Below are 25,208 nucleotides of genomic sequence, written 5' to 3' on the forward strand. Positions count from 1 at the left end.
TAAGATCTCAGCAAAAGCCTTCGTAGCTGAAGGAGCTGCTGGAAGGCACAGGTCTAGCTGGGGAACGGGAGTCATGGGGAGCCTTTGAAAGGCCTTCCTTCCAAAGGACCCTCCAAGCTCCACCACACATGTGACCTCCTGCCTGCCTCCATATGTGGGCTCAGGTGCAACAGAGCTGCTGGCCTGGGGAAGCCACCTTTCTCCCTGCAAGGTGTCCTCATAGGTGTTTTGCTATAGCAACAAAAACAACTACACAGTACCGAGAACAGAGCAGTTGGACAAATCTAGGATCTAAAGAGTCATTGGGTGCCCTACGCACAGTATGCTCACAATTTCAACAAACGTCTAGAAAAATCAAAGAACTCATTAAAAGTCCTCTATCTCTTAACAAAGTGACAGCAGAAACTTAAAATCCCATCAAGAAACATCAAATCTACATGTAAGTTCCACCAAAATCTTAAAGAACAAATTGTCTCAATTCCATATACTCAGAACATGCCACACTTCCATCTATGCAGTTAAATAAATACCTAATTCTAAAAGCCAGAGATGTTCTCAGAAGGGAGCACCACAGGCTGATGTCTCTATGATAGCAAATGCAGAACTCCTAATAAAATCCCAGAAAACAAAAGCTAGTGCCGTATTTTTTTAAAACACATTTCTGTTTTCTATATTGAAATAATATATTTATATATACTGTTTCTAAATTGAACTATGGAAAGATGTTTTAATATTGAACTTTTTATTTGCATACCTTCTTAACAGATTTCAGAGAGAAACTATCAGGCAACTTGATAGGTATATGTAAATACTGATAAAACTCAGTAGACATTAATATTTAAAACTTTCATGACACTCCTAACCTAATGAAAAATAACAGAGACCAGATGTAATACCAAACGAAACAACCAAAATCATCTCTGTAAAATCAGCCGAGCTTGGTAGCCCAGGCCTTTATCCAGCACTTCAGAGGCAGAGGGAAATGGGTCTCTGTGATTTGGAGGCAGCCTGGTCTACATATTAGCTCCAGGCCAGCCTGGGCTAAAGGGTGAGGCCCTGTCTCAGAAAACAAACAAAACAACAGAATAACAACAACCAAAGTAAACTGTGTTAGTCCCTGTTCCATTGCAGAGAGGGGACATTTCAGGGCTTAGTCCATTATCGCCAAGACATGGCGCATGGCAACAAGCAGGCCATCGCTGAAGAGGAGCTGAGGGATGCACCCTGATCCATAGGCAGAGACTACCCTAGCATGGACCTCTGAAACGTCTAAACACTGCCCAGCAGCAACATCCTCCAACAAGGCCACACCTCCTAATCCTTCCAATCTTTTCAAAAGACATATGAGCCTGGGGTGCCGCTCACCACCACACAGACAGACACTCGGCACTGTGTTAACAGCTGCAGTCAATACCCTAAGAAAAGCAAAACAACCGAAAAGAAAGAAAGCTGTAATTATTGGCAGATGATTATTGGTAGCACAGATGCCTACATTTAAAAAAAAAAATCTGAGTGGGAAAAATTGCCATGTTCTTACAGGTAGTTAGCAAGATGTGCAAACACATGGTGGAACCTGCTCTACCCTCCATGTGAGTTACATTGCATAGCTAGACCGTCATAACAGAGGGCACCTCAAAGGAGGAGGAGCACGTTTGGTCTCATAGCCTCGAAGGGTTCAGGCAGTGGCTGCATGGTCCCTGAACACGCAGAGGATGCTGGGTGGAGGTGGGGGTGGGTGAGTCTTTTCTCAAGTCAGAAGCAGAGAGCTAGAGGTCAGGGCCAACGTCTGACCTTTCAGGCACCCTCCGTAGACACAGTCCCTCCACTCAGGCTGCACAACCTTAAATTCCAGCATGTGAGCCCTGGTGGAAGCTTTGTATTTAACCCTTAAAATGTTTTATGTGCCAGCCAGAAAGAACTGTAAAACTTAAGTATTGACATTTGTAACATTATCAATGAATAGTATCAGGTAGTAAATTTGGTATGTATTGTAGGTAAAATTACAAACTTTACAGTGCCTACCGAACTATACCACACTCAAATAAAACAGGTTCAAGATGCCTTTCTCCAAAGGGTAATTCAGTGAATATGTTTAGCTTTGAGGCCATCCTGAGTCACCATTCGAAGCAGCCAAAAGGGTTGTAAGGAAGGGGTTGTCAGGAAGGGGTTGTCAGGAAGGGTTGTCAGGAAGGGGTTGTCAGGAAGGGGTGACAGATGGCTCAGGTTAGCAGTGCTCCCTGCTCAGCAAGAGGACCAGAGTTCTGATCCCAGCACCCAGGCAGGCTGCTTACAACTGCCTGCAGCAAAGCTGGGGTGGGGCAAATCCTGCCACTCACATGCACATACCCACCCACAGACATAGTTTAAAAATAAAATAATAAAAAAATGTAAGTGCATGACTATGGCAGTATTCCAGCAAAACTTCACTTGAAAAATAGATGACAGACCATAATTTATCAGTCACTAATACAGAAGAATTACTAGGACACAAGCGACTGTCTCCCTAAAACGTCCCATCCAGTCTATTTCCAAGCTAAATGCCTATTTACTTTTTTATCGATGTTGAAGAAAAAGAAGGGAGGGGATTCACCCTGCAGAAGTTAGGACTTACTAAAGTAATCACGAGTAGTTCAACAGTGTGGAAGTCGGAAGAGGCAGGAGATTAAGGCAGGTATTAAGTCGGTGGTTCTCAACCTTCCAAATACTGTGACACTTAACAGCCCTCATGCTGCTACTTTATAACTGTAATTTTACTACTGTTTTGATTCATAATGTAAATATCTGTGTTTTCTCAAGGATCTTAGGTGACCCCTATGAAAGGTTTATCCAACACCCAAAGGGGTCGTGACCCACAGGTTGAGAATTGCTCTATTAAACAGAGCCCAGGAAAGGACGCACATGTGTAGAGCACTCCTGAGCAGGGCAGGAGACATGTCAGTCAGAGGACAATGAAGAGTGGAAATGCACTGGGGATGTGGCTGAATGGTAGAGCATTTTATGTTGTCCATGTGGGCCTGGGTTTAATTCCCCGCACCAGAAAATGGATTTGCCACACAGAGCACAGGTGCATTCTGTCTCTGCTCAGCCTGTGCTGTTTGAATAAGAATGGCTCACTAAGGGAGTTCTATCGTCAGGGTGTGGTGCTGTTGTGCAGGGTCAGGAGGTGTGGCCTTGTTGGAGGGGGAGTGTCTCTGGGGATGAGCTTTGAGGGTTGGTTTGAGAAGGGTTTGTGGACAGTTCTGTAGGTGCTTCTGTTCTTACCCCCTGCCTGTTCTTACCTGCCTGCCACCGTGCTCCCTGCTGTGATGGTCATGGACTGACCCTCTGAAACTGTAAGCCAGCCCCAGGTACATGCCTTACCTAATAACAGTTGTATCGGTCATGGCAATGCATGTAAAAACTAAGACAGCATGTAAAAATAAACTCCAGGTGGAGCATGGACTGAAACGTGGAGAAGGAAAGTTGGAACTGTACACTGTTGATCGTGGGTCTGCCATGGCTGTTCACCCTCCCTCACTGGAGCTGAGGCAGCATAGGCTGACTGTTGAGAGTCTTGAAGGCGCAGTGGACGCCTGTGGACTTCTCTAAGAGGCGCTATTTGAAAGGATGGTGCAAACTGATTGTGTACGCCTGGTGCCTAGAGTGGGAGGCTCCTTCCAAGCCCAAGGTCAGGCATTATCTATCCCACAAAGCAGTCAGAGGAGCTCTGACAGATATAGCTAGTATCTCTGTTACAGAACAGGATGAAGGCCCCTTCTGAACTTTAAGAGTCACAATTCACTATTTTCTGATGCTTAAGCGTTGTGTTTCACTCTTATTCTGTGGGGTTTCTTCTGTTGTTGGATTGTTCAAGATTTATCAAGCATTAAGGTCTTCTCCTTCCACACCCATGATACCCTTGGATCTGCTCTGTAGTCTAGTCAGTGCTTGGAAAATGGAGGAAATTTAAAACCCAACAGCCAGTGAATTCAGAACTTTGGACAGTTGTTGCTGTAAAAATGCGTCTTGTAGTGCAAATGGTCACTCTTGGTGTCTTCAGCCTAGGTGTAGACTCCAGGGGCCTTGTGCAGACCCTGCTCCTTTGCTTTTTCCTTGTCATAGTGCCCTATGAGTCCCCTCTCCTTGGTGACTGTCTGTATAGGGTCCTTAAAGCTCACTAGCCCTTTGCAATCTACTTTCCATTCTGTTGCCACTCCCTCTGAGACTCGAGAGTGAGTGCATCTCTATTTACTGGTGAGAGGAAGAGAGCAGCAGACTGATGAGAAACTGACGGGGGTGCAGGGGCTTGAGGGGAGACACACACGGACCGTGGTGTGAGGACCCGTAGACCCTGTGCTCTGGACTGCAGCAGGCTCCAGGAATATCAATCTGAATGCTCCTAACATCCTGGTGTAAAGCACCATGCTGCCCTGGTTTCTCCATTCCCAGGAACTGTCCTGAAGTGGGGGCCTTCAGGTGCCTTGAGGGTGGCTCCCTTGCTAGCAGCTGGCTACCACTGTGCGCTGCATGTGCTTTGCTCACAGACAGATGCAGCACACAAGGTGAGGTCTTGTATATAATGCAGAATCTGATCCTGAGCTCAGAACTGCCTGGAAACCTTGGCGATCATTCCTTCCCAGTTTGAATGTAGCTCAAGGAGAGGCTGGGGATGTAGAGTGCTGGCCTAGAGTGCCTGAGCCCAGGGCTCCATCCCCAGTGTTGCATAAGACGGGGCATGAACATGCACACCTGTAATCCCTGCCCTGAGGAGTTGGAGGTAGAAGGACCACAGGTTCCAAGATTTCCTTGAACATAGCAAGTTCAAGGCCAGCCTGGGCTACATGAAACATGGTCTCAATAAAACAAGAATTACCAAGATTTCAATATAAGAGTTGAAGCTCAGTGGCAGGGCACTTGCCCAACACATGGAAGGCCCCTGGCCCCACTCCACTCTGTAGGGGTAAGAAAGTGGAAGGTGTAGAGGAGGAAAGCTCCTTTGCTTTAGAGGTGGAGAGCTCCTTTGCCTTCTCTACCAGGCTTCCCATTCCAGCGTTGGAAACCTGTCTTAAAGGTTGACACTTCGGAATTCTCCTCAGTAAAATGATAGTTCGTCTCAGCATGATCTGTGGTTGTCTGATGTTGACAGCTAGCATATGTCTAGCCCCTTGGTGTCTTATGGTGGCTACAGTCATGTGCACATGGATGGAATGCCAGTGTCCTGACAAAATCCTGAGCTGTGCTTTCTAATGAGCTTGGTCTCAAAAATCTGCCACCAAGATGAGAGTAGAAGGGGGAAGCTCTGGGGGTTGGGGTGGAGCCAAAGAATAAGATATCCCCATTGATAGACGTGGAAATAGATACGACGGCTCTAAGGCCACATGTGCCCTGTTGGGCAGGTCCTGTGGTCTGACACTCCTCAGAGGCCCCAGCCCTTAGTGGTGTTAGAAGGACAGTTAAATTGCACTTGAGTTTGGAGGAAGGACTCCCGTCACAGCTGTTACCAACCCCTCACACACTGTTGCTGCCCCCTCTGACTGTGACAGCTTTGCAACAAGCAGCAATGCAGGGCTCATACCAGGGCCACTGATACTGCTTTAAAAATGGCTGGAGCCCAGAGCATGGATGGCTTTTGTCTTTGTTACCAAGTCTGGGTGGATAAACCGCATGAATCCCATGCTTTCCCCACATCTGACGATCCAGACTGTTTAGCAGTGGACCTTTCGTTATGGCTGCAGAGGTGGACATTCGCCTCTCCCTCTTCTCCTTCACACCCCGGACAGTGCGTTCATGGACATAGCAGCATGCACATGCTGTGACATTCTCCTCAGGTCAGCATTACGTGCCTACAGATGACCCTGCCAATGGCCATCTGTGTGTCCTGGAAAAGGCAGTGCTTAAGCCACACAAGACACTGCATCTGCCTCCCCCATCAACCCTCAGCCTCATCCTCCATAGCCCTCCTTGATGGCAGTAGAAAGCCTCTTTAATAGTTTATAATAAACCAAATGTTAGTGCTTCCCGCCTAGGGAGCAGAGCGAGAAGCCGGGGGCTGTACATTAAGACTGTTGTGCTCTGTGTTCTGTCAGGCCCTTAACCTGGCTGTAGTGAGTCACTGGGCCTTCTGCAGGCCAGGCTCCCATCCTGAAACTGAAGGCCAGTCCCCCTTTCTGCAGTCTGAAGGAAGCATAGAGAATAGCCGGTTTCCTGGCAGAGGAGAGGCAGGGGTGGGCGAGCGGGACTCTGTTCTTCCTAAGAAGCAGGAATCTGTTTCTTCCTCAGGTTGTCTCCCTGTCAACATGCCAAAGGGCCTGGGTGCCAGAGGGTGGTGGTGTTTTGTTTTAAAAATAAAAGGAAAAAGGAAAAACCCTTCAAGTGATATATGTATATGCTAGCACTTTTGAAAGTTAGGCTGACCTGGAAAAACGGCAAAGATACTAATACTGTTGTCTTGTTCTCTCATTGTGGGGGGAGCAGAAACTAAGCAAGTTCTGTAATGGTTATTGAGGAAGGGCAAGGCCGACCAGGACCTTGAGGAGACTCCATTTGAGGGGAAGGTGGCTGAAGCCCACTGAGCAGTCCCGCTACAGTGACAATGGGAGTGTGTCTGTCACTTGGAGTGAAAAGAGCACTTTTTAATTTTTATACATATTACGCTCTCTACTCTTCTCTCTCGTTTTTTCTCGTTTGTTAAACTTTGTCTGTTTTGTTCACAGCCCTGCCCTACCTTGTGTTTGACTGCAGCCTGCAGGAAATGTTGACAGGACCAAGTAGACAGGAGATAGGAGACTGGGTGGCCAGTCGGCTCAGGTGCTGAAGGACTTGGGTGGCCTGGCTCGTTTAAGCCCCAGACAAACCTTTGAAGTCCTTACAAAGAAACTATGGCCCAGAGCTAGCCAGGCCCCTTGCCCAGACTCTGAGCTAGCAAGTGAGCAAAGGGGAATTTGAAAGTAGACAGGACTGCCTCAGTCTGCCGTCTTCACCACTAACTCTTCTTACTGAAGGCCATCAATATGGATTTGATGATTAGGTGACAAATGAATGAGATGTGGAAGCTGTCATTAGTGAGCAATATTACTGGTCCATTTGTATAAAGTATATATATTTAATATATAATAGAAATATATACATATAGCAAAATATCTCCATGTCACCAGCGGTAAGTGACACAGAGAATGGGTTTTAGTAAAGGATTAGTCGCAGTGAGAACTTGGTTCCAGAAGGGCCCTAGGGGAGGGTGGGCACTGAGAAGGTTCCTGTGAGGTTCTTTGAGCTCTACACGTGTGATACTGCTTAGTAGCTGGTTGTACACCAGTGAGGCTTTTTACCTGGCTAACATGGGGGGACAGGCACGGAAGGCGGAAGGCGTTGGCAGGCGTCTTTGGCTCAGCCTCCTGGAAAGCCTGCTGGAGTTGAGGCTCAGCCTCCTGGAAAGCCTGCTGGAGTTGAGGCTCAGCCTCCTGGAAAGCCTGCTGGAGTTGAGGCTCAGCCTCCTGGAAAGCCTGCTGGAGTTCGAGGGTTATGCTTTGTTGTTTGGGTTCGCTATTTTGGTCTGGGTTTTTTGTTTGTTTTGTGTTTGTTTGTTTGTTTGTTTGTTTGTTTGTTTGTTTGTTTGTTTTTGAGAGTTCTTAGGTTTTCCAGATGCAGAAATCGTAAACATGATTAAAATTAACTCACCCTGGATCAGGCAGCGCCTCCGCCCTCTGGCAGAAGCTGAGTGTGTGGGTGTTGTCCCTGCTGCCCAGCTGAAGACACCCTTGACTGCCCAGCTTGGCCTCCCAGCTTAGCCCTGTAGTCTTCAGGTTTCAATTTGTTTTTCCTTTGCCAGGCTGAGCAGACAAAAGAGGAGCAGAAGCAAGACTTGAACGCAGAGAGGTTGATGAGACAGGTCTCCAAGGATGTGTGCCGGCTGCGGGAGCAGAGCCAGAAGGAGCCTCGACAGGTGCAGTCCTTCAGGTAAATGTCTGCACAGGAGCAGCTACGTGGTGTCCCCTCATGTGCTCCATCCTGAGGCAATGCCCACTGGGAGGTTCTAGACATAATAGAGTCTGTCTTCTCAGGAACTCAGAAACACCTCCCACCCCTATTATCATGAGTGCATCTCATTGAGAAAGCTTGTCCCAGGATCTAGAAAGGTACACAGACACTGCAGGTCTTTGAGGGCTTTGTTCACTCCTTTTCTGGACATTCCTTGGCTATCCTTGTCTCTCCCCACACCACCTTGCTCCCTACAGTACAGCACTAGAGGGCTCCAGTGTGAGAAGACAGAGTCCACAGCCACCACAGTGCCATGTGGAGCCCTTACAGGCGAAGCAGGGATTCCGAGAGCATTTAGGAAGAATCTTAGTCTGTGGGTGGGGCCTGGTGTGCAGGTGCCAGGTCAACTTAAAGGAAGGTGTCATTGGAGGACATGGCGGACAGAGTCCACCAGGTCTCCAGGCACAGGCTGTGGTGGCTGTGTGTAGCAGAGCTGCAGGACTCAGACCCCACACTCTGGGAACTGAGGGAACCAGGCCTCTGAGTAGGGACCCTATGAGCAGGGCACAGGGGCACAGTGGGGAACAAGACGGAGGTGGAGAACAGAGGAGAGGAGACAAGTAACAGGGAGGACTTCCTGCATCCTGCCTGGATTGACCGTCCTGAGAGACAGCATGGCACCTCCAGCCAGTGGACAGTCAGAAACCAAGCCCTAAAGCAGGGTTAAAGTGGGAAGTTATCACGGAGATGCAGTGTGGTGATCCCCACAGGAAACAAGGGGTGCTCAGGAGGGTCAGAGTGAGGTCCTAGAACTGAGGACTGGCAAGGACAGATTGTTGGGCCCTGAAACATAACAGAAAAGAGAATTAACATGTCCACAGATTGTGCCTCAGAGGCCTCAGAGATCATGTCAGATGATCATATCAGATAGGAGGGTCATAGGAAAAGGGTCGCCCTCCTCTGACTTAGGTTTTTATAGAGAGGTCCTTAGAAAGCTACTAAGCTTAGGCCAGCAAGATGGTTCCGTGCACAAAGGTGCACAACCAAGCCTGATGGCCTGAATTCAATACCTGGAGCCCACCCGGTAGAAAGAGAAAACTAATTCCCATAGGCTGTGCTCTGACCTCCACACATGCACTGCTCACCTGTACATACAAACACACTTCACACACACGCACATGCACATGTGTGTGCACACACAAAAATAAATGTAAAAGGAAATATAAAAAGGGCTTTCAGGTTGTGGAGGAAATCAGAAGAAAGTCTATGTGGAAGCAGGAAAGGGGGACTCAGGAAGGGGGAGATCTTTGAAGGTGAGATCTGCTGAAGAGGGACAGGCATGGTCGTGAGCTCGCAGCAGCTTCAGCGCAGGCGCAGGAGGCGGAGGTGTGGAAGGTCCTCCTTGTATGGAAAAGGGCTATGCCTTCCCTGCCCACTGAGCTGGACAGCCACTGTGGCACTTGCAGGAGGTGCATGCTTTTCTTTAGCATGGAGTGGTGGCTCCTTCCTGCTCAGGATGCTGCCAAGAAGCAATGTTGTCAGCTGTGGAAAATCTTACAACTTCCCATTGTTAAAACACAAAAGAATGCAGAAGCACTCCCATTCCCAGTAAGAAACATACCTGTCCTGGGGTGGTGGCACATGCCTCTTATCGCAGCAGCATTAAAGTAGGACTGGCAGATCTCTCTTTAAAAAACAAAGAAACCAACCCATTGGTATCACAAGGCAAGTGATGAGGAGCTTGGTGAGTGCGGTAAGGCCCATCATCACATGGGGGCTGTGTGACACCTGTGACAGCCACACTTACTCTGTGATGCCTGGGCCAATGAGAGATCAAGAGTGGCCGCAGGCGGGGCACAGGCTCAGCCCTACACAGCCTCTTGTGTCCCTGGGTGTCAAGTTGCCAAGGTGAGGCCAGCCAACAAGGATTCTGTGACTCTAAGGCAGGCACTGCTGCTGACCATGAAGTTAAATCCTTGCAGGTGTCAGCAGGGCTTGTGGCTGCCCAGACTTCATGACCACACTCTTCACCGTTTCTAACATACTAGCTCATCCTTTAAGGAACGGAACCAGTCGTGAAGGACGCTGTGTCACAAAGCAACTTTGTCCAGTGCCCTGCTTCCACTCAGCCTTCCCTCTCCTTACTCCTCAGTATAATCAATCGAGCTCCTGGTTTTCTCCATTGGACCATTGCTAGTGTGTTAGGAGGTGTACACATGCGTACACACACACACATACACACACACCCCATAAGTAAATAAATGTAATGAATAAATTCAAAAAGAAGGTGGAGAGCAGTTGAGGAGAACGTGGGCACGCCTCTCCCATCACACCAGAGATGAGCACATCTGTTTAGTGTGAGTTAGTTTTAACAAGTTCCTGTCAGCATGGATTCTATAAGGTCTCTGGGAACTTCAGTTCAGGATTTTGGCCCTTTTGAATCTTATACCCTGGCTAAGAAATACGAGATCATAGCTGTACTGACTGGTTTCGTGTGTCCACTTGACACAAGCTGAAGTTATCACAGAAGAGGGAGCCTCCCTTGAGGAAATGCCTCCATGAGACCCAGCTGTAAGGCATTTTCTCAATTAGTGATCAAGGGGGGAGGGCCCAGCCCATTGTGGGTGGTGCCCTGGGCTGGTGGTCCTGGGTTCTATAAGAAAGCAAGCTGAGCAAGCCAGGGGAAGCAAGCCAGTAAATAACATCCCTCCATGGCCTCTGCATCAGCTCCTGCCTCCTGCCCTGTGTGAGTTCCAGTCCTGACTTCCTTTGGTGATGAACAGCAATGTAGAAGAGTAAGCTGAAGACTCACCCTGGCGAGATGGTTCAGAGGGAAGGGGCCTTTGTGACCTCACCTGATTATCTGAGTCCATTGCCCAGGGTGCGCCTGAAGGAAGGGGAAGACAGACTCCCACAAGGGACTGCCCTCCACACCAACACCATATCGTGTGCACCCCACACATACACTAAATACAAAACAGCTGTAAAAAGAAAGTTGATTAAAACAAAGACTCTCGTGATTTCAAGTGTAGTGTCTGGGGTTGTGAAGATAGCCTTGGACCTCTTAGAATTTCCAGCGTCATATTAAAGTGGTCCTCTCCCTCTCCCTTTAGGGAGAAGATTGCCTACTTCACACGAGCAAAGATCAGCATCCCGTCCCTGCCGGCTGATGACGTGTGACCCTGTGACTGAACACCGCTTCTCAGCTGCTTACTTTCCAAGGGACGGTCAAAGACTGACTATTCCCGTTTTTGTTGTTTTTTATTTTTTTTGTTGGGGTTAGGGCTTGTGTTTCCTGTAACATAACTGTCAACCCTTGAAGAGCTTCCATTTCACATCCGTTTCATCAGGTTAATTTGTAAATTACTTTGAATGTAACTCTTACGTGCTTTGAGAAGAAAAAAAATCACCTAACAAAAATGGGGTCATCCGGTCCACAAATGTCGTACAATATGTGTTAGCACTGGGCTTCACTGTAGATGGAACACAGGTAGCAGGTGTCCAGTGTCTGCCCGCTGAGCCGACTGGGCCGGCAGCTGTCCAGCAGCCCCTGAAGCTTTCGCCACAGTGTGCCCTGAACTAGAGAGCCACTCACTCCATCGACTCACTCCATCAAAGTGCACTCAAGCGAGCTTCTGCGTCTGAGGCTGAGGGCGGGCATATGAGAATCGGGGGTGAGCTCCTGCTGTAGAGAGCTGCAGTCGGGGGGCAGGGGAGGGCAGCTTTCAAAAACACTGAGGAAACTCAGCCAATCCATCACAGGCTGAATCTGCCTGGCTTCATGTCAGTGTCTGGCCTGCCAGGGAGATCGTGGTGGCCCTGGCCTCTGACAGTGCAGGCAGTGCAGAGGGGACAGCATTGAGGAGAGCTGAGGACAGGGCGCATCGTGATGAGATCAAACTTGCCAGAGTTTGTCATCGGGTTCGTACACTCCCTAGAAATTATTTTGTAGCTGTTGTCCTCAGGGCATTCTGTCAGCAATGCAGAAACAGAGTGTGGCTGAGGGCACTTGTAGTCAGTGTGGACTGGATCATTTAAAATATATATATATTCTGGATGGACACGCAAGCTTGACATAGGAATTGGTCAAAGTGCCGTGTTCTCCAGGCTGGGTTTAACTTCCCAGACCCCGGGCACTTGTTTAAAAAAACAAAAACAACAAAACTCAGTATAGTTTAGCCAGCATAAACATGTTAAAATAAATACTTTTTTAGGTAATTTAATTACTCATTCCATCATACTGGAAGAAGCCGTGTTTTGGTGAGCCATCTTATATAGCAAGCTAAATTATTTTTATTTTTTTAATGCAAAATAATTTTTATAGGAATTAATAGAAGAAAGGCAAGAAAAAATTTTGTTTAAAAAAAGCTATGTTCTGCTGGAATCCCCACTGGTAAGGATTTTTATCTTCTTGAATCGATGTATATTTTAGAAAGTTCATTTTTATCAGAATCAAAGTTCGTTCCTACTCAGCTAGGATTTCAGCTATCAAGTTACTGCACCTAACACACAGTCATTTCCCTCTAAATGTTCCACAGCTTAGAGGATGTAACTGGACAGGACCCCACTTGGAACAAAAAGAAGCCTGGTGGGGCCCTGAGGGCAGACTCCTGTGCTGACCACTTTGCCCTGTAGGCGAACGGAGGAAGGGGCGTGCCGTCCTTCCTGGTCAAGCTTAAATTGAGCACAGAGGTTGACTTAATACAGCTCTAGATGAAGGTCACCTGTCTTCAGCGTCATAGTTTGACCCATGAAAATGTTCATAGAACTTTGTGTAGTTGTACCGTATGATTTTATTTTTCTTCATTTATTTATTTACGGTCTTATTTATGTTCTCTTTAATATATAGTTTGGTTCTGGCCATCTTAAATGTCGGACTTACAAGAGGCTATATTGGAGTATTTACAACTCTATGATCTTCATCAAATTTATCACTAACTTTTTGTAATACAAAAAGTTTCAGATGAGTATTAAAGAATAAACTGTGTCTCAGGCTGGTAGTTCAGAGTTGTGACTGAGGGACTTTGGTTTTATTTTATAAAACATGCTCATTTCTAACATGAGAGAAGCTATTCATTCTGATAGAATCCTTTCCCACACTCTAAAAGTCGGCAGTAGTGTTGTGTACTTACAGGCAGCTTTTTGTAGGTCTGTCACATTTGTATTGACCCAAATGATTAAAGGAAAAAACATTTTACTAACTTGATCACAAAACCATATGGACAAATAAAAATTTTAATATTATTAAAAATATTTTTAAACTTAGAATTTATTCTGCACAGGGTAAAAAAAGAGTTTAATATTTAGCTCTCAATTTTGGATTATCAGTATATTACAGTTTTGTATATCAGACTCAAGTGTTACAGGTACAGAAAGAATATTAACTTGCCAAATGAACGAAGTTTAGCTGAGTCTCTGTAGTATACAAAGTAAATACATTTAAACTTTCTTTGCTGTGTATTTATGTTGTATTAAATATGAGAAGCTCAGGACTGAACTAAATATTTAATCAGGTTAAATTCTGAATATGTTTCTGCTTTCCTTTGTCCTGTTTGTAAAAGTGTGCAAATATATCACCCGGATTAACTCCCACTGCTGCCCTTGCCCTGTGTCTGTGGATGGAAAACACTCAGTGATTTCTTTTTTCTAAAACAGAATACGTGTTTCCTGACACTGCATTTTAGTGTTGCTTATTGTTCAGCTAATTTCCCTGATTGGCACAAATACAAGAATCTACTTGAACCATGTCCCAAGCAAATATAAAATGTTCCATGAAGAATTCCTCAAGCCAGAAATTTGTCCTGAATAATTCCTGTTTACACTATATGCATAAACGAGATGGGGAATTTCCGTTAGGACTGGTGGTACGGGGTCCCCTGTTAAAGTACCCAAGCTGACAGTGTGCGCCGAGTCAGCCAACCCAGGAGGCACTGTGGCCACCTCTGCCACCGAGCCAAGGCAGGCAGGACATTCCAGTGTGCAGCACAGGGCACAGAAACGGGAGGGCTGTTATGTGACAGAAATCTGCCTCTGAGATTGCCCTGCTCTGCTTGGAGGCGTGGGTAAGTGTGTCTGATGTAGAAAGGTCTCTGAAAAAAGAGGAGTCCCCTCTCTCACCTCTGAGTCTGTAAGGATTTTTTTTTAGACTGCCGTCAGCTGTCACATATCTTAAACAAATCTCCACGGAGACCTTTGTTTCCTAAGTTTCCTTAGACACCGAGAGTACATGATCTGCAGTCACATCTGTTTTCCAAATGATTGCTCTCGATACAGAAGTGCTCAGATAATGCTTTATTTACTGGTGCCCTGTGTCACAGTCTGCTTTAAAAGGGAGGCAGAGCTTCTGCCCAGTAGCGACAGACTCCATCCATAGGTCCTGACTCACTTGGCCTCCGAATAGGAAGTAGAAGCTCTTTACCCGGTTGTAGAGAGAACTTGTATTTGAAGAGGATGATAGCCACAGGAGGGAAGTATGCATTTCAGAGAAATCAAAAGCACAGTGAGTAGGGGTGATTATAGCAGGAGAGCCTACCAAGTCCAGCTGAGTGAGATCAGAGATGCCACTGATCCCTCGGGCTTAGACTTCTGGGTTAGCTTGTTTCAGCTCCAGATGCTGCTGGTGGTCTCCTAGTCCCGCCACTGCATAGTGGCCCGAGGCTGGAGGAGCCGGCCTCCAGCAGGCTGCACAGTGAAGCACACATCCTCCAAGCACCAGGCAGAAACCAGCAAACCAGCCCAGGAACAGGGCCTCCCCGAACTCCCACCTGGGCACAATCTCAGGTACAGTCTCATCCCAGAACTCCTGCACTGTCATGTGGGCCACCCAGGAGACAGGAACCAGGACCATCACACCAGAGGTCCAGAGCAGGGTCCCTCCCAGGATGAGCAGTCGCCTCTTCAGACCCTTCCGGGTCTCTCCGAGCCTCAGACAGTCCAGGCCACAGCCAGAGGCCAGCAAGCCCAGCAGCCCCAGCCCATTGGACAGGGACATCAGGATCCTGGAGATCTGCAGTTCAGCTGGCAAGGCCAGGAAGGAGTCAAAGTCCTTGCATTGCCTCCCGACCTCCTCCTGGATGACGCAGGATTTCCAGAGCCCCATAGTCCAGTTTTCCATCTCGTTCAGCTCCAGGTTGAGGTTCTTCCAGTGTGGCAAGTAGTTTGTGAGGCAGGATAAAACCCATCCCAGCAGAGAGAGCAGGAGTGCAGCCGACTGAGTTGCCGTTCGGAAGACTAAGCCCATTAGAACGTTCTGTGAGCCTGAGCCAGCCCAACTCCTGCCCCACGCTTGCTGTAAAAAGTGTGACACTTCTCACTTGAGGAGCTCAGACATAGTTTTGCATTGTGTGTATAGGAGGACGCTTGCCAGATCTACTATTGTTTGAGTCCATGTTGAAAAGGTTTCAGAAGCAGACAGGGAAACGCTGCTGTGAACCAGTCATGCTAAGGAGTGGCCCGGGCCGTGTTTGTGTCCTGTGGGCTCAGTTTTGTGCAGAGCACTTTGTCAGTGAGCCTCTCGGGTCAGGCAGTGCTAATCCTCTCTTTGTGAAGGTTTACCTGACTTTCACGTTCCCAGCGTTCCTAACAAGTCAGGGAATTAAGTCTGAATGTAAGAAATGTTTAATTGAAGGTCTGGGTTCAACTCCTCCTGCTTTGTGCTAATTACACCTGTCAGATTTTCATCAGTTAAATAGCTCTCACATTTCAGTGTGTGTGTGTTATGATAATACTGGGTGTTACCATCATTGGGGAAAAAGAGGTTCAGAGAGAAGTATTTCTTAACCAAATAAATCAATCTTATCAGAAATCCCACTAGACTTGAATCGGGCCTGTTTGGAGAAGTCTTTGGCCACGTTTACTACAGAGCACAGGAAACAGTGCTGAACAAGGACAGGTCTCTCTGCTCTCCACGCCTCTGTTAAGCTCACTCACGTGCATTAGCTTAGAAGCAGTTGCCCCGCCTTGTGTAGTTGGGGGAATTTTTTGCTTTTTGCTTCTTTACTGAAATAGGCTTTCTAGACTGCTCACCACTCCGGTGAGATACAGTCCACGTCTGTCCTTTTCAATTGGACACAGAAGTTTTCTTTCTGACACACACGGACAGAATCTAGACAGAGAAAAATTAAAACCCTTTTTTGTTTTTGTTTTCCCCGTTTTAAATTTGAAGCTTTTAAGGAAAGAGATGACAACAGAGTTAGCTCTTAGCAGAGGACCCTGGTGCTCTGGCGGTCCATCCAGATCAAAACCCCACGGGTCACCAGGTTTCTAGGAATATCTAAGCACAAACTGCTTTTGTTTAACGAGCAGACCCACAGTAGAGATGACATTTGGGGACTGGCTTAGCCTGTGTCTCTTCTAATACTGAGGGGTGCAGGTTGTCAGTATTTTCTCTAGGAGTAGAAAGTAATTATCCTTCCCAGTCACAGACACCCACATAGCTTTCCCACAGAGTGAACTCTCGCCACCAGACTGACTGTTTTGGACAACACACATATGGGCTTAAATAATCAAACCAATGACAGTTCTTTTTTCACACATAGCTATGTAATGTTTGTCATAATACATTCCTTATAGACTTCCCTTCATTCAGATTGGAAAAGAGAACCTATAGTATAGAAAAAACATTTCAAAGCAGTTATTGAATGAGAAGAAAGTGTGAGCAGTACAATTTAGTTACATAACAACACAACAGAGACCTTTTTTGTAATCAGCTGATTAAGAACACGTCCCGGCCCTTCTGGTGGCTTACACTTTAGGCTGTGCAGTTCCATTTTCCAGGTATGAACTGTGGTCTCCAAGTCCCGCCACTGCATAGTGGCCCGAGGCTGGAGGAGCCGGCCTCCAGCAGGCTGCACAGTGAAGCACACATCCTCCAAGCACCAGGCAGAGACCAGCAAACCAGCCCAGGAACAGGGCCTCCCCGAACTCCCACCTGGGCACAATCTCAGGTACAGTCTCATCCCAGAACTCTTGCACTGTCATGTGGGCCACCCAGGAGACAGGAACCAGGACCATCACACCAGAGGTCCAGAGCAGGGTCCCTCCCAGGATGAGCAGTCGCCTCTTCAGACCCTTCCGGGTCTCTCCGAGCCTCAGACAGTCCAGGCCACAGCCAGAGGCCAGCAAGCCCAGCAGCCCCAGCCCATTGGACAGGGACATCAGGATCCTGGAGATCTGCAGTTCAGCTGGCAAGGCCAGGAAGGAGTCAAAGTCCTTGCATTGCCTCCCGACCTCCTCCTGGATGACGCAGGATTTCCAGAGCCCCATAGTCCAGTTTTCCATCTCGTTCAGCTCCAGGTTGAGGTTCTTCCAGTGTGGCAGATACGTGGTAGTAATGGCTAGAACCCATCCCAGCAATGACAGAGAAAGCGCGACCGATTGCATGGCCGTTTTGAAGATGAAAGCCATGGAGACGGCTGTTACAACTCGGCCACTCTATAGGGTGTGCTGTCCCTCGTGGTTGACAGTGCTGTAATGATCCTGAGCCTATGCTGCCCCGAGTATAAGCTTTGGTCATTAACTCTCTGGGCCACTCTGAAATACGTTTTTGTTCCTCTTGAATATAGTGTTTCATGTAAAGGGTGAAGGATTCTGCTAAAAACTATGAGTTAGGCTCTCTGATAAGGATTTGATCTGTTACCTTCCAATTGGCTTGGTAAAATTATATCCCCAATGCTTGACGAGTATAAGTCTGAAGATGAACAAAGAGGTCTCTATGACCCCTCACCCTAACATACAACAGAAATCTTTGTGCTTCAATATGGATTAATTAGATTTTAAGTGGTGATAAAAAGGCCAGCTCTTTCTACAACAGGACCTCATTGTAATAGCTGCATCTGAGATTTCAGGGATGCAAAACAAGGCCTTTTAAAGAAAGGTAGACTGTTTCCCTATAATCTCTATTCTCCTCAACATCCTTAACCTACACAAGAGCTCACCCCATGCTCCGGGGCCTCACTTGGGACTTGGCAGCTCACTGCACTAATTAAAACGTAAAGGACCGGGGCTGGGGATTTAGCTCAGTGGTAGAGCGCTTACCTAGGAAGCACAAGGCCCTGGGTTCGGTCCCCAGCTCCGAAAAAAAGAACCAAAAAAAAAAAAAAAAAAAAAACGTAAAGGACCTGGGTTGATGCTCAGAGAAACTCGATGAGGAAAGGGGCATTGTGGGAAACTCCAGCAATGTTTAGTCCATCCTCCTTAGAGACGCTGGGTAAAGCCTGATGTGTCTCAGGGAGCTGCTCATTGCCCAGAGCAAGGCTTTCCGCACCACTGCATCTGAAAAGGCAGAGGAGATAGATGCAGGCATGAAGGCGCCCGCCCGTCAGTCTCCAGGCAAAAGTCTGGTATGTGAGTAATAGCCACATTGGGGCTGACCTTCGAGGCCTCATCTTGTTGTTTTGGCTCAGGCCACACCTTGAGAACATACCTCAGGCAAGCATGACCCCTCAAGAACACTGGGCCTCCCAGGCCAGGACAAAAGGCCGCATGCTCCAGATTCCCAATGCTGTTCCATCTCTGGCAGGGCCCAGCCCCCTGCTCTGAGCACCCACACCTTCAGAGCATCTGGGATCCTTCAGGGGAGCACCTACCCTGGATGAGTGCAGCTCAGTGAAGGAGAAGCGCCATGCTTCATGGTGCACAAGACAAGGACAGTTCAGGACCAGAGAAGATCATTCATGACACCGATACCCTAAAACCCAGTGTATCCCAGGAAGGCTAAGAACTTTTAGGGGGTGGTGTTTGTTTTATGCCCTCAGCTTATATTCCCAAGACTGCCAGACTAAAGGTGCAGCTCAGTGACAGAGCCCTTGACTACTGTGCAGAAGGCCCTGGGTTCTATCCCCAGCACTTCGAAAGGTTTGCCAACACACGAATGCTTTTTTCTTCTTCAGTGCAAGGCTCAGTTCCTGCCCAAACCTACACTAGGCAAGCACTCTATTGTTCCACTCTCCCCACAACTAGTTTCCTTCCTTCAGAATCCCATTGGCTAGATTGATGTCCCCAGCGTAACAAAGTGACACAGTGCGTGTACACAGAGACAAATGGTCCAGAAAGGGTTGGCACTGGGCCTGGGGCCTGTCGCCGAGAGACAGATAAGATGGGGCTCAAGCCTTCTCTACAGAGGCTGGCAGGACAATGAAGGTCCAAACAGCAACCACTAATGAGGAAAACACTGACCATCACAACAGTCCTCGTTCGGCTGGGTTGAGGTGGTGCAAGCACTTACTGCCAGCACTTGGGAGGCAGAGACAGGCGGATCTCTGAATTTGAAGCAAGTGTGATCTATAGGGCTGATCTCAGACATGTGAGCAAGAACACTGGTGCAGTCTCACCCCTGCCCTGTGGGGTCCTTGTGTGAGAGTGGGAAGAGCATTGGCAAACAACGAAATCAGAGGGCCAGAAATAATTGAACACCACACACATGCACAGCCATGTAAACAAATAGTTTTTAATTTCTTTAAATTTATTTTTATCTTATTTTTATACATATGAGTGGTTTGCCTGCACGTATGTCTGGGCCCCATATGTGTGAAGACAGAAGAGGGTGTTGGATCTTTTGGAACTGGAGTTATAGGTAGTTGTGAGCCACCATGAGGGTGCTGGGAACCTGGGTCCTTTAGAAGAGCAGACATCAACTGAACCATCTCTCCAGGCAGAGGGAGGGAGGGAGGGAGGGAGGGGGAGAGAGGGGGGGCGCTCCCACCTCTAGAATATGGAGGAAGGGCACACTGAGCCAGAGGACAAATATTTCTCCCCACTGGCTACTCCTTATGTATTCATCCTTTCTCAGGGAGAAAGACAAAGACAGACATAGACACAGAGATGGAAAAATGGAACTCACAAGGTCAGCATGCACTGGAGAAGAACCATGAGCATTCATTCCAGCTGAGCAGGGCCTGTCACGGTTTTAACAGTAAGCATCACATACCAGGAGAAAACACTTGGACCAGGACAAGAACAGATAGACGCTGTAACAAACCATCCCAGCACACCGCTCCTTAGGACAAGCAGCCATCTTTGAGAATTTCGTGGTTTGCCATTTGAGGGATCCTTGAAAACACGATTCGAATCTGCTCAGGGCTGGGTCAGCTCAGCTGAGGGAGGACTGCGGACCCATCTCCAGAGCAGTGGACTCCCATGGGAATGGAAATACCTGCAGCCATTGTTGGAAAGGAAATCTATCGCCAAAAGTAAATTTCAGGAAACTGTTTTGACACTGTTGGCCAGATCTGCATTCTGGGAGACTCGTTGTAGCATTGTGTAGGGAAGATGGCTTCTCTTTGGTTTCCTGTCTTTAAAGCTCATGACTGGGTTTGTGGTGATGAAACTGTGCAGATCTTGGCAGTCCCCTAGACACCTCACTGCCACTGCCAGCTGGTGCCAGTTCCCCAGAGACACCTCACTGCCACTGCCAGCTGGTGCCAGTTCCCCAGAGACACCTCACTGCCACTGCCAGCTGGTGCCAGTTCCCCAGAGACACCTCACTGCCACTGCCAGCTGGTGCCAGTTCCCCAGAGACACCTCACTGCCACTGCCAGCTGGTGCCAGTTCCCTGGAGACACCTCACTGCCACTGCCAGCTGGTGCCAGTTCCCTGGAGACACCTCACTGCCACTGCCAGCTGGTGCCAGTTCCCTGGAGACACCTCACTGCCCCTCCTGGTTCACCCTTCAATGTAAGATCCTCAGGTTTGTACCTGTGAGCATAGGGTGCCTGCTGTGTTTCAGATGAGACCAGCCCAAAATATTTAAACATTCAAATGGAAACAGTGCTAAGGAAGGAACATTTGTCACAGGAAAGGGAGGCAAAGGGACTGAAAGAGGCTGGGCACGGTGATACACAACTTTAATCCTAAAGTTTGTGGGCCAATGTGGACTGATCTCAGTGAGTTCGAGGTCAGCCTGGCCTAGGTAGTGAATTCCAGGCCAGTCAAGGCTACGTGGTTATTTCTCAAAAGAAATAACAAAAATTGAAGGACTATGTTGCTTGGGGCTGACAGAGGTAGGTGTGTTAAAGTTATTTTATGATAAGGAAATCCGGGGGACAAGTTTAGGAGGAAAGGAACAGCATTTGGGTGGAACAGCCTGTAATCCCAGTACCACTAAGGAGGAAGCAGGGGGATTCTGAGTTTGAGACCAATCTGGGTTCACATAGTAAGTGCCTGTCAATAGAATAAAAAGGGGGCAGGGATTGTTTCGACTTAGTTCTGATCTCTTACCAATGGTCATGGGGCCTGCAGTGAAGCAGTGTCTCATAATGAGAGCAGTTGGAACACAGAAGAGCACGGGAACCCTGAGATTGTGAGGCTGGAGCTGGTGGTGGGGTGTTTAACACCAAGTGCCGGGATTTCAGCGGAAAGACAACTAAGAACCCAGAAGAACCTGGAAAGGCCATCAGTAAATGTGTGGTGTGGTCACATCTGCACTTTGTAACTAACTGACGTTCCTAGGGCCCTTCTTTGTACCACCTGAGACAGACAGTGACCGACTGATGCTCACAGTGTCTGAGGGCCTTGGGCAGGGCCCCCTCTGTATCCCCACTCCTACAGCTGACAACAGAGGACACTGATCACTGCAGGGACAGGGGTGCAGGAAGAGCGGAAGCACAGAGCAACAGGACGAGGGCACAAGATGGCATCGGAGAGCTATAGATCCTAAGGTCAGAGGAACACAACCTCCTGTTGTCAGAATAATCCTTTTTCAAAAATCCCTCCACAGTTGGTGAGATTTCTCAGCAGGGAAAACCCTTATCAACCTGAGGTCAGTCAGAACCCATGTGGTCAAAGGAGAGAACTGACTCCTCGGATTCCACATACATATGCCCACATGATAGATGATAGACAGACAGATAATTGATAGATAAATAGATAATTAAGATGATAGATAGATGATTGATTGATAGATAATAGATGGATAATTGATAATGGATGGCAGATGATAGATAATTAATAGATGGATAATAGGTAAGTAGATGATAGATAATAAATAGATGGATGATAGATATGATTGCTATAGATAGATACATTATAGATGATGACAGATAAATAGATGATAGATAGATATAATTGACATAGATAGATAGATAGATAGATAGATAGATAGATAGATAGATAGACAGACAGAGATGATAGATCAGTAGGCAGATGGACAGATACAATAAAACGTAATTAAATAAAAACAATCCCTCAAGCACTAGAGAGCCAAGCGTATCATTCCATAGTGTGTGCCCCAGCTCTGGGCCAGGTTACAGACCAACTGTTAGGCACAAGATAAAGGTCTGTCATGGTTGGAGACCTGGCAGGAAGGATGCCCACAGAGGAGCCAGCTTCACGAAAGGTCATTTTACGCCTCTCTGGCCAGCACCTTGGGTGTGTACTCACCACGGGGTCTGCCCTTTCTCCCTGTCACTTTGACATGTCAGAAAAGACAAAGAGATTCTTCCTGCCAAACACAACTCCATTTGATTAAAGAAAGCCTGTAGTTCCAGAGATTGAAGCAGGAGAAACACTTGAGCCCAGACATGCCAGGTCAGCCTGGACCAGCCAGGAACACTCTGTCTCCAAAAGGAAAAGAAAAACAAAACCCCTATGTCTTGTTTTTAATATATGTTCTTATCCTAGTAACTAGGAACTCTCAGCTCACTCATAAGCCAAGGCTCCTGGTGCCCCATACCCTACAGTGCTATGCCTTATGCTTTATATGTGCACATCAAAATGTCTGCACTGTGAATGGATTTGATGGATCCTTCTAGAATGAGAACAAAATGTCAACACCATGGACGCTGTACCCAATGCCAATGGCCTTCCCTTACTGATGACACACCAGCAGTCCCTACTCATCTGGTGATATCAGCTGCAGGGGGCTAGAAAAACCACTGAGGCCTGGTGGGCTGCAAACAAAATCCTATTCCCGGACTGACCGGCATGGACATCCCTGAGGACTAGGGAAAGAGTAGAAAGTTCAGGACAACCACAATGTTCATAGGGTCCTGATGACATTTTTAAAGATTTTTCTGCAAAGAACACATAGGAGTCTCTTAAGGTGAAAAAGACATCTGTAAAAGAAAAAAAAAAGATAATCTTTCGGGATGAATTCCCTTCTGCCAATCATCATCACAGGCGGCAATTATGAAATCATCTTTTGTGTGCACAGAGGCCTCTAGTAGCAGCCATCTCAGTAGTCAAGCAATGGCCGTGTTCCCGAAACGCTCCCGAAAGTCTGTGATGCTAGGAATTGAACCCAGGGACTCAGGCACGACATGTCCCTCAATTTATAGGAGATGAGGCTAAAGCACAGAGGACCAGGACTCTTACACTTGGCTCCAGAGGCATCTACAGATCTCTGGGGCACAAGAATGAACTCTCAGAACCCAAAGCTGACCTGGGATGTCCCTTATCTGTGCTAGACCATTGTTCCTCCTAAGGAAACCACCCCAAGAGCTTATTCCAAGTGAGAGCTGGTGGGGTAAGAACCCTGGGTGATGGGAGCTGGGGAGGGCGACAGTGAGAACCTTGGGAGATAGTTTCTGCAAGCATCTGCAGTGTGAGGTTTCCCATTATGGTCCATCAGATGGCTCACTGGGAGCTAGGAACAAGGGCACAGCCACCATGCAAATGTCTTGTCATACAGAGACCATGGATGTAAGTAACTCCCAGGCATACGGCATGATAAAATGAAGCAAAATAATTAAGTGATAAGAGGGTGGTTATTTGTGTGTGAGTGTGTGTGCCTGTGTGTGAGTGTGTGTATGTGTGTATACATATATGAGTGTGTATGTGTGTGAGAGTGTGTGTGCATGTGTGTATGTGTAAGTGTGTGTGTATGTGAGTGTGTGTTTGAGTGTGTGTGAATGTGTAAGTGTGTGAATGTGTATGTGTGTGAGTGTATGTATGTGTTGAATATGCGTGGGTGTGTATGAATGTGAGTGTGTATGTGAGTATGCATGAGTGTGTATAAGTGTGAGTGTGTGTAAGTGTGTATGCATGTGTGTGTATGTGTCTAAGTGTGTGTATGTGTGTGAGTGTGTATGTGTCTGTGTGAGTGTATATGTGTGTGTGTGTGTGTGTGTGTGTGTGTGTGTGTGTGTGTAAGTAAACCTAAACTAAAGGGTATCATCAGTTCTCATGCTCAAGGACCCCTATCTCCTTTGAGACAGGGTCTCTTAGCCTGGAACCCACTAATTGGGCTAGCCAGGCTACGCAGTTGAGTTCAAGGCTTCTTCCTGTGTCCACATTCCCAGCACTGGGATAACCATTTTCACATGGGCTCTGGGGCTGAAACTCAGGTCTTATGTTTATGCAGCAAGAACTTTATTGGCTAAATCTGTTTAAGCCCAAGATGTAATAAGTTTTGAGAATTAATAATTGTCATTGTTTCTAATGTAACTTCTACGAGTATATATATAACTCAGTATTTAATGATGGCTGGTGTTCAACAACGATCTCCCAGTATCCCAAGACCCTCAACAGCTGATCAAGATGAGACAGCCCCAAAGCATCCCTGTAACGGGCCCATATGCCCAAATAGGTATCACCGGGAAGCTAGAGCAGGTTAGAAAACCTCTCCACAGGGCTGGGGATTTAGCTCAGTGGTAGAGCGCTTACCTAGGAAGCGCAAGGCCCTGGGTTCGGTCCCCAGCTCCGAAAAAAAAAAAAAAAAAAAAAAAAAAAAAAAAACCTCTCCACGAGTCTCAAACGCACCAGACTTGGCCTTGGCCTCTGACTTACTGAACCATCTCATCTGCCCTGGGATTTTAATCTTTAAAGTAAAAAATATTCCATCTTGTATATATGTATATATGCCATATCTATCTATCTATCTATCTATCTATCCATCCATCCATCCATCCATCCTATCTATCATCTACCTACCTGTCTGCCTGGAGCTGCAGTCTTAGGATCCTTGGGACACAGCATCCAGCAGATTCAGGGGCAAGCCAAGGGCAGAATTCGCTTGTGTGTCTCAGCCAGTGCTGGGGCAAAGGCAAGGTTGGCTGGCGAGACTCTGGCAGTTCCCAGTCAGGGATACATCCTACCTGATTTGTGCTGGTTCACTCTAGAGTTACCTGAAACAGAAGAGGTTCCTAGTAGCCTGCCTGTTCTGAACCTCCAAAATATCCCAGCTTGACTCAGAGATGGAGGATGTTAGTGGCTAGGAGACACACACACACACACACACACACACACACACACACAATTTAAAATCATTTACCTCCTACTTGCATTGATTAGTTCAGTTTTATAGTCAATATATTCAGTGA

At 47.3% G+C, this 25,208-nt stretch overlaps 4 protein-coding genes across 3 annotated transcripts in view; 2 read left to right on the forward strand and 2 right to left on the reverse strand.

Annotated features, from left to right (window-relative positions):
- Wwc2 (WW and C2 domain containing 2) overlaps nt 1–13,697 on the forward strand; it is a 164,197-nt gene extending 150,500 nt beyond the window's left edge. Inside the window, 2 exon segments of the mRNA NM_001109111.1 lie at nt 7,805–7,932; nt 11,067–13,697. Coding sequence (NP_001102581.1) covers nt 7,805–7,932; nt 11,067–11,133 — 195 coding nt within the window. The 3' untranslated portion in view covers nt 11,134–13,697.
- Erich1 (glutamate-rich 1) overlaps nt 1–25,208 on the forward strand; it is a gene marked incomplete at its 5' end in the record, with an annotated part of 52,793,804 nt that overhangs the window by 21,639,407 nt on the left and 31,129,189 nt on the right.
- On the reverse strand, nt 14,230–15,256 carry Cldn22 (claudin 22). Its single transcript, NM_001110143.2, is given in 1 exon segment — nt 14,230–15,256. A coding segment is annotated over 1 exon segment (663 nt). The 5' UTR covers nt 15,194–15,256; the 3' UTR covers nt 14,230–14,530.
- Cldn24 (claudin 24) lies at nt 16,696–17,358 on the reverse strand. Its single transcript, NM_001110144.1, is given in 1 exon segment — nt 16,696–17,358. A coding segment is annotated over 1 exon segment (663 nt).

This window comes from Rattus norvegicus, chromosome 16, assembly GCF_021556685.1.
Source record: "Rattus norvegicus strain SHRSP/BbbUtx chromosome 16, alternate assembly SHRSP_T2T, whole genome shotgun sequence".
NCBI lineage: Eukaryota > Metazoa > Chordata > Mammalia > Rodentia > Muridae > Rattus > Rattus norvegicus.